This window comes from Leopardus geoffroyi, chromosome B4, assembly GCF_018350155.1.
Source record: "Leopardus geoffroyi isolate Oge1 chromosome B4, O.geoffroyi_Oge1_pat1.0, whole genome shotgun sequence".
Lineage (NCBI taxonomy): Eukaryota > Metazoa > Chordata > Mammalia > Carnivora > Felidae > Leopardus > Leopardus geoffroyi.
This window is the reverse complement of record NC_059341.1, coordinates 85,557,760-85,570,184: the sequence shown is the minus strand read 5'-3', so window position 1 is coordinate 85,570,184 and position 12,425 is coordinate 85,557,760. Positions and strand designations below refer to the sequence as shown.

The 12,425-nt window shown below is 40.0% G+C and overlaps 1 protein-coding gene across 3 annotated transcripts in view; it reads left to right on the top strand.

Annotated features, from left to right (window-relative positions):
- The window catches only part of LRIG3 (leucine rich repeats and immunoglobulin like domains 3), a 53,131-nt gene extending 41,088 nt beyond the window's left edge, over positions 1-12,043 (top strand). For 2 of the 3 annotated variants that reach the window (XM_045467161.1, XM_045467163.1), the window contains 7 exons: positions 215-535; positions 2,064-2,345; positions 3,324-3,776; positions 4,539-4,697; positions 6,517-6,660; positions 6,754-7,029; positions 8,259-12,043. In XM_045467161.1, coding sequence (XP_045323117.1) covers positions 215-535; positions 2,064-2,345; positions 3,324-3,776; positions 4,539-4,697; positions 6,517-6,660; positions 6,754-7,029; positions 8,259-8,503 — 1,880 coding nt within the window. In that variant the 3' untranslated portion in view covers positions 8,504-12,043. The remainder of the gene's footprint in view (positions 1-214; positions 536-2,063; positions 2,346-3,323; positions 3,777-4,538; positions 4,698-6,516; positions 6,661-6,753; positions 7,030-8,258) is intronic. The other variant, XM_045467162.1, reaches the window with a different exon arrangement.
- The last annotated feature ends 382 nt before the right edge of the window (positions 12,044-12,425 follow it).

The window sequence follows — 12,425 nt, the reverse complement described above, 5'->3', positions numbered from 1 at the left end:
GTTTCAGTCTCTCTTTGAAGTGAACAAATTAGTTGATAAACACTCTCCCAGGCCATCATTTCAACACTAGGACTGTTAGTCCATCTGTGAAACATACACAAAGGGTAAAACCTAAGCCCTCATTTGTTTTGGGTTTCTTGGTATTAAAAAGTGAGTAGCTTTTGGACTCTCGAGCCTTAAAATTGTTTTGTTTTCTCCTCTCCATTTTGAACAGATGATTTTCCTAAACCCCAGATCACGGTTCAGCCAGAAACACAGTCGGCAATAAAAGGTTCCAATTTGAGTTTTATCTGCTCGGCTGCCAGCAGCAGTGATTCCCCGATGACTTTTGCTTGGAAAAAAGACAATGAACTACTGCATGATGCTGAAATGGAAAATTACGCACACCTGCGGGCCCAAGGCGGCGAGGTGATGGAGTACACCACCATTCTCCGGCTGCGCAGCGTGGAATTCACCAGTGAGGGGAGATACCAGTGTGTCATCTCCAATCACTTTGGCTCATCCTACTCTGTCAAAGCCAAGCTCACAGTAAATAGTATGTGGTCTGACTTTTCCTTTTGCATTTAAAGACGCCTTTTAGATTTGGTTTTCTCTTACTCCTGACCCTGTCTTCTGCTCAGTTTCCCACCTAACCCTTCCCTTCTCTGCCTCTCTACAAAATTAAGAGTCTTGGCATCTACACAAGCAGTTATTGTGTCGAGGACCCCATCGTGGTGGGTAACACAGGAGTGAATCAGACACTCTTTGCTCTCCTGGGAGTTCACAATGTATTAGTCTTTTTTTTTAATTTTTTGCAATGTTTATTTATTTTTGAAAGAGAGAGAGACACAGAGTGCGAGTGGGGGAGGGGCAGGGAGAGAGGGAGACACAGAATCTGAAGCAGGCTCCAGGCTCTGAGCTGTCAGCACAGAGCCCAATACAGGGCCTGAACTCACAAACCATGACATCATGGCCTGAGCCAAAGTTCGATGCTTAACTGAGCCACCCAGGCACCCCATTTTTTTTCATTTTTAATTTTTGGAGAGTGTGCGTGCAAGCAGAGGAGGGGCAGAGGGAGAGAGAGAATCCCAAGCAGGCTCCATGCCGAGCCTGATGTGAATCTCAATCCTACGACCCTGGGATCATGGCCTGAGCCAAAATCAAGAGTCAGACACTCAACCACCTGAGCCACTCAGACACCCCAACGATGTATTAGTCTGATGCGGGGAGGCCATGATGTATGCTGTTAGAGCACACCGCCTTTAATTCTGAGGTCTGGGTTGGAATCCTGCAACTCGTGCTTATAGCTGTGTAACCCTTAGCAAGTTACTTAACCTTTCTGTGCCTCCATTTCCACATCTTCCCCCCTGCCCCACATCTTTCAATTAGGAATAATGGTACCTACCTTACAGAGAGGTGTGATCTTCATTAAATAAAATAATTGGTACAGAGAACTTAGCAGAATACCTAGCATATGGTGAATGCTCACTAAAGGCAGTAAGTATTAGCTAGTGTTAGTAAAAATATGTAATTACTTTGTGTGGCTGGTATACATTTTTATGACTGGAGTCTTACCACTTTATCTTTAATCATTTGTACTTTCCGTGGTAGGAGATTTTCTTGTATGATACATTAATGTATCCATTCTACAAATGATTGCTGAGGCCTGACACATACAACAATTTTGAGTTTAAAATTGTAGGACAAAACACATATCTAAAGTCATAGAATGTTGGAGCCAGGAGAGAGTGGTCAGCGTACAAAAAGATTAATTGATTTGTCCAAGATCTCACAGATGATTACTGAGGGAACTGAGAAGTATCTTGAAAATAGCAGAAAGACCTTCACTCTGAACATCAGGTGACCTGTGTTGTTTCAGCCTGACTTCATCATTTCTGTGTCTGTGTAACCTTGAGGGCACCTCTTCATCTCAGCTTTACATTCCTTATCTTGCAATCAGAAATAACACCAGCCTTAACTATGTCAGGGGCATTGGTAGGTATGTACTTAAAAAAAAAACCAGAATGGAAATGAACCCCTAAAACTCCATAGCACTGTTGCCCATATTCTTTATCTGATTTCAGTGCTTCCTTCCTTCACCAAGACCCCCATGGACCTTACCATCCGAGCCGGGGCAATGGCGCGTCTGGAGTGTGCCGCCCTGGGGCATCCAGCCCCACAGATAGCCTGGCAGAAGGACGGAGGCACAGACTTCCCTGCTGCGAGGGAGAGACGCATGCATGTTATGCCTGAGGACGATGTGTTCTTTATTGTGGATGTGAAGATAGAGGACATCGGGGTTTATAGCTGCACAGCTCAGAACAGTGCAGGAAGCATTTCTGCAAATGCGACTCTGACTGTCCTAGGTAAGTGGCTGTTGTCAGATTCCGTGATGTAAGTTAATCTTAAAGATAACTAGCTCCCCCAGAGGCCCTAAGTGTCACAAGTTGTGAGGGTGTGAGGGTGAGAGGTAATCCATAAGACACTGCCTTCCCTTGGAGAGGGCAGATGGCCTCTTGGGAGCTCGACGTGGGGAGTGCGTTACATCTTCTAGCCTGAGGCCAGTGAGATGAATCTGTTTCTTCTGTTCCGAGGGCAGGAGAAAAGTAAATGCTTTGAAGCTTCCCCTTTTTGGAGTCACCTTTTCCTCTGCCCTCCTCTTCCCATTGCCCAGTCTCTACCAATAATCCTAACACTATAAAAAATATTTAAGGAAAAAAAAACGTGAGCAGATTGGGAAGGACCTGTTCTCTTTTCGTGGCCTGCCCTGCCATTCTGGAAATCAGGAGTTTGTCTTTTACCTTTTGCCTAAATGGGAGCTTTTTAAGCATTTGAATATGTTAATCATCTGTGTATCTTTGAAAGAGTTGAGCAAAGTAACCTATGAATACTAGAAAATAAAAATACTTTCATAATTTAAATATAGGTTTGGACATCTAGCACTAGAAAGTTTCCCTTCAAAACATTTAAACATTCTGAAATCTTTCCTCCATCAACACATCCCCCTGCTTAAAATTATTTTTATATATCTTCTGTTTCTAAGAAATGTCCAAAATGTTTCACATTGCCCCTCTTCCACAATTCCCAATCTTGCCAAGAGTAAGAGAGGCTGAGATTTGAAAAATAGTAAATATTATCCTTAACAGGTGTCACAATAAATGACAGCCAAATAATGAAATGAAATCCCAAATGTTGTATACACACTTAGGCTCTTAAAGAAGTGTACACATTAAGATGTGGAAGAATACATTGTTAGGTGCCAATTTTAGTAAATTGAACTAGTGGGTCTTATGATATGCAAAACCTAATTTCATTTAGATTAAAAGCATAACTTGTCATTTCAGAGACACCATCCTTTCTGCGGCCCCTGTTGGACCGAACTGTAACCAAGGGAGAAACGGCCGTCCTGCAGTGCATTGCTGGAGGTAGCCCTCCTCCCAGACTGAACTGGACCAAGGATGACAGCCCCTTGGTGGTCACCGAAAGGCACTTTTTTGCAGCAGGCAATCAGCTGCTGATCATTGTGGACTCTGATGTCAGCGATGCTGGGAAGTACACGTGTGAAATGTCTAATACCCTTGGCACTGAGAGAGGCAACGTGCGCCTCAGTGTGATCCCCACTCCCACCTGCGACTCCCCTCAGATGACCGCTTCGTCGTTAGACGACGACGGATGGGCCACCGTGGGCGTCGTGATCATAGCAGTGGTTTGCTGTGTGGTGGGCACGTCGCTCGTGTGGGTGGTCATCATATACCACACAAGGCGGAGGAACGAAGATTGCAGCATTACCAACACAGGTGTGTAAACAGAAGCTTGGCACAGGGGGCCGTCGTCATGTGTGTTTGTGGTCCCGTGGTAATTTTCGTCTAGAATGTGTGTCTCACATCCTGAGGCCATGGCAGAGGGGTGACTCACTTGTTGCAAGCTGCAGAAATATGGTTAGCTAAAAATAACACCTCAGCCCCAAAGAAAGCTGATGTTTAAAGATTAATCCTTTTTGTTAAAACCTCATCAGAATATCCTGTTGGCTGTGAGATACAGCCCAAATCACAGAGTAAAACAGACTCACTCTTTCACACGGTGGTGATGGAGAACAGGAGCAGCCCTTCAGCTGTGAGCTTTACACACTGACGTAGTTCTTTGTCTTGTCATGTGCGTGCAGCCATCTGGGGAGGATCCTGTTATTAGTGGGAGGGGGCTGTCACTTGACTAATACGTGCAGACTCCTCTGATGGTAAATATTGAGTTGGAAAAATGGCAGAAATCAAGCTTAATTCAAGAGCTTAGATACATCCCATGAAAGTTCCTAAGCCTTTATTTTTTGAAATTTGGGAGAGGTATTCTGTAGAAGATCAGTAGAAAATGGGCTTGTGCTCGCCGAGCAGCAGACAGAAAGCCCTAATCTTCCTTACCTAAATACTATACAATCAAGATGGGTTTTCAGGAGTAGGTTTACTTGATTTGTACAGAAACCCAAACAGTATTTACTGTTCATCAAGGAAGGCTGTGGGGTATGTACGGTCATCCTGGGTTAACAGAGTGCTGTTGTTGGATTGTAGATGAGACCAACTTGCCAGCAGATATCCCTAGTTATTTGTCATCTCAGGGAACCTTAGCCGACAGGCAGGATGGGTACATCTCCTCAGAAAGTGGAAGCCACCACCAGTTCGTCACTTCTTCAGGAGGCGGATTTTTCTTACCGCAACACGACAGTAACGGTAAGTGTTTAAAATGAACACGGGCTGTAGTTGTTTTGAAATAATTTGATGGAAGGCTGAAGTACAGTTCAAGAAATCGATACACTCATATATTCAGGAACTGGCCTAGCATCACTAGCAAAGCTTGAAATTAAATACTTTTATGTTGTTCTCTTAAATACTTGAAAAATCTTTGTTTCTGATAATAGAAGACCAGTGGAAGAACTAAAGTTTAATTTCCCCATGCAACGCAGTATTTTCTTTACACCGTAAATGCTCTTTGGCCCCGAACGTTCTCCTTTTTTAAATGACGTTAACTGGTTTCATGTATGGTCTTAAAAGTCAAATGAGAGGAATCAAATTCTGACTCTTTAAGAACTGTATGGTTTTGGGGCACCTGGGTGGCTCAGTCGGCTTCCAACTTCGGCTTCCAACTTCAGCTCGGGTCATGATCTCACAGTTCCTGGGTTCGAGCCCTGCATTGGGTTCTGTGGTGACAGCTCAGAGCTTGGAACCTGCTTTGGATTCTGTGTCTCCTCTCTCTCTTCCCCTTCCCCACTCACATTCTGTCTTTCTTTCAAAAATAAGCATTAAAAAAAGAACTGTGTGGTTTTAAGAATAACCATGGAGGCAGCATAAGACAAGCACGCAGGCTTGGTTCAACACCCACTTCTGACACTTACTCCCTGTGTATCCTTGGGCATTTCTATAGTACTTATTAGGTTGTTGTGAAATTAAAATGATACTGGAAAACTGCATAGTGCTCGGCACATACTAAAGGGCTCAAAAAGTGAAAGCTATTGACATTCTTTTCAAACATTTTACCGTCTTGTCCCACAAGCATTTATGGAATATCTGCTCTGTGGTGGACTCTGTAGTCAAGAGGGAAGATACTTGTTTTCAGTCTCATAGTGTAGTCAGTGATGAGACAAAAATTTCAACAAATAATCACAAAGTGCTTGGCAAGGCAGTGGTCTAGAGATAGAAGATTTGCACACCCAAGTGGGTCTTCTGGTTGGGCTCATTTGGTTGCAAAGGGCAGAAGCCCAAGCTTGTTCAAATGTAGCAGGGTTTACCAGAGACATTTATGAAAGTTTAAAGCAACAGAACTGGAACGCAGTAATGCTGTGTCACGTGGGTGCTGGGGCTGGAGATTGGTGCTGTCAGCAGCTCCAGAGGCCACCAGCATCACTGATCACATTCTGCACAGTCTCTTCTCGCGAAGACTGCCCAGTTCCTACTTCTCAGGCACATGACCTATCATGGCATCTCTCACCTGCACCGCATCTCTTGTCCTCCTTCTACTGTGGCCACTGCTAACTGCGTATCATTTCTGGGTTTTTTGGCTCAGATACTCACAGTAGGGATTTTTTTTTTTTTTTTTTTTTTTTTTTTTTTTTTTTTGGCCGAGCTCATCTTTGAGCTGGGTATTCAGAGGTCATTTGCTGAAGGCCCCTTCCTCATCCTGCTCACCTGTGACATTATGGAGGAAGGGGGTAGTGCTGATGCCATCATGTGTTTCAGACCATGGCTGCTTTAGGTGCTGTACGCAGACACAGATCAGTTTCTCTCGTAAGCCGGGTGGGGAGGCTCACCCAGGTGAACACGTCCGTATGATGGTTAATCAAGTGCTCTTTCTGTAAGATGGCACAGATTTAGTTAGTTACTAATCCATAGGCCTCAGTAAATTTCCTGCTCTAAATTTCTGCAATTTATTTCTTTTATATGTCATTCTATCCAAAATTTTTATCTCTAAATAATGGAAAATACCAAAAGTGGAGACAGTGTTGAAGGATACTTGAATCAAATTCATTTGGTGACTGAGATGTCTGTTTTAAAGGAACATGCAATATCGACAATGGCAGTGAAGCTGATGTGGAAGTTTCCACAGATCCATTCCTTTGTCCCTTTTTGGGATCCTCAGGCCCTGTGTATTTGAAGGGGAATGTATGTGGCTCCGATCCTTTTGAAGCCTATCATACAGGTATGTGGTTTTCTTATTTGAGTTCTGTTTCCTGGAGAGATTTTCAGAAGCACTAACTCTGGCTCTTTCTGATAATGTCCCCAAATTCGAAAGGCTGTGGCCCTGACCTGAGAACAGCTTTAATGGACCACTGTGAGCCCAGTCACATAAAGAAAAAGGAGTGCTACCCATGTCCTTACCCTTCAGAAGAATCCTGTGAACAGAATGGCAGTGATGTAGGATGGCCTTCACATGTGAGGAAATTAATCAACTCCACTTACTCTCAGAATGAAGGACCCGGAATGAAAAGTTTGTGTCTAAACAAGTCCTCTTTAGATTTCAGTCTAAGTCCAGAGCCAGCATCAGTTGCTTCAAGTAATTCTTTCATGGGTGAGTTTATTAACTTAGTAGACCCCTTAACTCAGGACTCACATTCCATGTTGTATGTGGGAGAGCAGCGAGCGCCTCAGATGCCAAACTTGTGAACAGTGTTTTGTTGTTGTTGTTGTTGTTGAAATTGTGTTGTCATGACATCCTGTGAGTTAGTACACGTGTTTCTAAAGGCGGAGTCAGCCACGGGGGATTTTCCTTGATTATATATGTAATCCGTAAGTAAGCCCTAGGAGCTTTCTGGTTAACACTGTGTGTGGCATCATCTAGAACACAAGAATTTGGGGAGTGACTTAGGAGCTCCATTTGTCAGCCATGTGGAAAAAGTGGTTTTGGGCTCCGGCAGCTTTTGGGGTGGAGTTGTGCACGCTGCATGATTGTGGTTTGGGCTGTCTGGTGGCGCTCACACTTGGACCACGGTCGGAGGGTGGACAGCGTCCCGCCTGGCAACATCTGCCCGTCTGCCAAGCCGGACTGCTTTGGCGGAGGAGCCCGTCAGAGCCTTAAAGCCCAAGTCGGTGGTGGTAGACACTGGCTAGTGCCAAGACTCATTTGTGAGTTTTTTGGTCTAGTGCTTCAGACAGGCAACAGATAGAACTGAGGCCATCTTTTCACTGAGTGAGGATATGGGAAAATGAACCACAAATTATCTTGTTTTTAAAAAATGGAATTTTAAAACCGTTTACCAGCTTTTAAGAAATTTTGTTTTGTCACAGTGTAACTACTTATATTCCTTCTTTTAACAATGAAAATATCTTTTATATGACTGTGACAAGAATTTGAGTCAAATAATATTTTGTTAGTGAAGAAGAAAGGGCAAGGCATAAGGATGATTTTGAGAGAGTTTCTGTATCTAGGCACAATTTACTTGTAACCAACAATCCAAATCTCCTTCATGGAAAATTGTGGACCCTCAGTAACAAAGCTAGGATTTGGAAGAACTTATATTGGGGAACTTCATTGCACAGTGATTAATATTACTGTAGGTTATGAAATGCAACGATGGGATATATGTGTTCATTCCTCAGCTCTGTTCCGTAAGTTCTCTCTCCATAACACAGATGCACATATACCTGAAACCATAAGTGACTTGTACAAAACACTTATTTGTGCTCACTGGGTAAGATGCTCCTTCATTTAAAATGTGTTTTGATATCCATACTAGCCAAAGGACCCATATGTTAAGGGGTCTTTTTTGTTTTGTTTGTTTGTTTTTTGTTTTCTTTCAGGAACATTTGGAAAGCCTCTGAAGAGAGCTCACCTGGATGCTTTTTCAAGCTTTGGACAGCCATCAGATTGTCAGCCAAGAGCGTTTCACCTAAAAGCTCGTTCTTCCCCAGACTTGGACTCTGAGTCAGAGGAATATGGGAAAGAAAGGACAGATTTTCAGCAAGAAAATCACACGTGTACCTATCAACAGACCTTAGAAAACCATAGGACTCCAAATTTTCAGTCTTATGACTTGGACACCTAGACTGAGTAGGAGCAAAGAAGAGCTCTAACATACTACCTCAAGCAGACTTTTATTTAAAAGAGAGAGAATCCTATGTTTTTAAATGGAGTTATGAATTTTAAAAGGATAAAATGTCTTATTTATACAGATGGACCAAAATTACAAAAAGTTATAAAAAATTTTATACTGGGAGTAACTTTCATATAAGGATACCTTTTTAAACTATTTTAACTTTGTTTTATGTGAAAAAAAAATCTTAATGTAAATTAATGGTATGAATCCATGACTATTTTATGTATTTTTATAATGCCAGATTTCTTTTTATTGAAAATGAGTACTAAAACATTTTAATTAATACCTGTCTTGTACCTTTTTTGAATAGAGGTCACTTCATTTTATTTTGCACATTGCATTTAATAAAATGTGTCATTTTGATCCCAAGCCCCATCTATACAATTACAGTTTTTGTTGTTCTCAACACATTTTAGGCTTAATAATTTCATATTATCATGTCCAAATTGAAGGAAATTCTACTTAGCACATTAAAATATGAGCCAAAACTGACCATTCTGCCTATCACACAGAGCTGAGGTAATGCAAACTCAAATCAGATTAGTGTATATAAAAGCACATTGTAAACAAAAAAGAGCTACAAAGATTTGAGGTGTATTAATTTATTTCTAACTTTACAAACAAAGATTGCAAACAACGAAAAAGAGCTACAAAGATTTGAGGTGTATTAATTTATTTCTAACTTTACAAAGATTTGTTGGTATAGTCTGGTATAATGTAGTGCAATCACCATTGCTTAAATCACTGCCCAAGCCATGTTTCTTTAATTATAATAATGCCTTATGTGGCCTGATGCCTTGTGCTTTTCCAAATAGTTTCACATTTACCATCCCTTTAATTATAACAAGAGCATGGTTTACTGCACATTTCTGTAGTTAAAGTGGCTATAACAGAGGTGATTTTCATTTACTGTTCCAGGTTATAGTGGGATGCTGATAGAAATCTTGGCTATTTTTTACTGATTTTGTGTTGGATGAGCAGTTCTTATATAAAAGGTACTTTTAAGCTATTCTAAGGAATTAAAATATTTTCCTAATTTGGTTATCCTGCTTTTGGTAAAAACTGAGTATCAAATCTGTTACTTAAACTATTTAAAATATTTGTTTTAAATAGTATTTAAGTGAAAATGTCATTACATGGTGCGTATATACACACAAAACATGAATATAGTCATCTTTAAAATTAAGTGACATTATTTCAATTACTTGAAATAAACTTAAGTCTACTAATTCAGGTGATGAAATTGGATTTTTTAAAGGCAATTCTTGTTTACGTCTGTAGTTTAAAGACCAATCCTCTTGCCCAAGAATAAATATATATGGGAAGAGTTAATGCATAGCACATTAAGCTTTAAAATCCAACCTGATGAAGGTGTGAATTTATGCCATTTTCAGTCCTTTGAACTAAAGTGAAAGCAGTTGTTAGAAAAGCAGATTCTTCTCGGAGGATATGTTGGGGGGGGTGACGTTTTCCTGCTTAGGGAGTGTCCGGTTTTGTTGTCTGTGAGCCAGAAACGACCCCAGAATGTAGTAAGATTTTCTTCCTTTAATGTAGACACCAGAGTCTAGGACAGGAAGTTGATCCTTCCTTGGACCACCAGTGACTACGTGCAGAGAAGTGATTGTGTATGCTTTGGCTTTATCATATTGCCAGACTTTCAAAATCTTATTAACTTGTCTTCATTATTGCCAGATGTGTTGTAAGCATTGATGGGGGCCTATTCAATGATTAAGAACTTCTTTTAAAGGATTTCATTTTTCCGGACTTAGCCACAAAGGTTTAAATCATTAACACTTGAAATTCAGAAATTATATTCATTCTACTTTAATATGATTTTTCCCTTTTACTCTGTGTGTATGTATGGATTACAGATAATTTTAGCTGTGTGGAAAAATAGGAGCTCAATTTCTCTCTGCAGGAAAAGAACGTATATAATCACAAAATGAATCTAGTAAGTATTAATATATCCTAGAATAATACAGACTTCAGAAAAAGATAAATACCAAATCATTTAGTTTGTGAAAAATAATGCCTAAAATTTTTCAATTTAATCTTTCTGTGCTTTCTGATAAAGACTAATTCACATACAACATATCTTAATAGATGTTCACGCCACTTTCATAGTGTTTTCTTCATTACCAGTGCTAATGATAACATCGTTACTGTGTGTAATCTCAACCTGTTTTTTAAGATATTCGGAGATAAAGGTTATATAATTGTGGCAGGCAACATTAAAAAAATTTTTTTAATGTTTATTTTTGTGAGAGACCGAGTACGAGCAGGGGAGGAGCAGAGAGAGAGGGAGACACAGAATCCGAAGCAGGATCCAGGCCCTGAGCTGTCAGCACAGAGCCCGACTCGGGGCTCAAACCCAGGAACCGTGAGATCATGACCTGAGCCAAAGTTGGACACTTACCCGACAGCCACCCAGGTGCCCCAGCAATATTTTGTAATGTCTAGTCTGTGGAACGTTTACAACTCACTTTCACAGTCCTCTTAACAGAAGCCAGAAATTACTTCTCAGAATAAAGCCAATGGTACTATTTTTAAAAACTTGATGTCAAAAAGGAAAGTGAATTGCTGTTTGTACACACCTGAAGGGTGTTAGTCCTTTTGATTTAATGTGATAGGAAGTAATTTATAACCAACATTACAATAGATGTGCTACAGGGGTATTTTTCAAGAAGGAGAACCAAATGTCACCACAGAGAGCCTGCTATGTGCCTCCCACTCTCGGAATCTGCAGTGGTTGGACTTGTGTAATAGGATAATTTAGAACTCACTATTTTTTAAGACGGCATTCCATGAACACATTGAATAGCTCAGCGTCCTGCCAAAAAAACTATTAGAGTCTTCAAAGAGGGGTACGGTTTCTTCATGAATTGAATTATTTCAATATTTGAGAAATATCCAGTTACCAGAACTTACCTTTTTCCATGAGGCACTTTTTAAACTAATGTAAAAAAGAAAGTCTTTTAACAGAGAAATATTGATCCCAATATTTGGGACCATTTGGTTTGTTTTTGTTTTTGTTTTGTTTTTTGAGAAATCTGATAATTGGTGTCTTTTAATAAAGATGTTTGATTTAACTTGAGATGTATTACTGAGATTAAAAAAACATGAAAATCTATATTATAGATTGAAATGTATACAGTTTCCCCAAATCTCTCTATTGTAAAAATTTCAAGATAATTAATCTATCATTTCTACTGGTTTTAGTGTCTAGGGTCCGAATTCTTTATCCTCCCATATGATGATTGATATCCATGAGCATGAGAAATTAGAATCAGTATTTGCATGTAGCTTTTTATTAGAATTACATGTTTTAGTTAAAGAATTTTTAAGAATACATCTTAATAAGGCAAAGCAATCCACAATTGTTACAATTTCACTCTTGGATTTCTATAATTTTCATGTATCTCTGTTGGGTTTTATGGTTGATTTTGGTTTTTAACAAGTAAACTTTTTTTTAATCCTGTTTAAACATAACACCTAATGCCTTCATGAGATTATTGTCATTGTTTTGGTAGTTACTGTGATATTTCTGCATATGGTTTTGTTTTGATCTATCTACAGCTCAGAGTGGAAATTCGATAACACACTCTCAGCTGTCAGACATTTCTTATATACTTAATTGTATGTATATTTTGAATCAGTGATCGAGAAATGAGTAAAATGATCCTTGTCCTAATTAATCAGAGGGACAGGAAGCAGGTTCATAAATACTTATAATACCTTGCATTAAATGCTATAGCTTTGGCCCCTGTAGCTATTTTTGAACTAACTTTGTAATTTTAATGGAACTATCTACAAGTGTTAAATACACTTCACTCAGCGTGTCCTAGAACAAGTTGATTATCCAGGTTTCCCA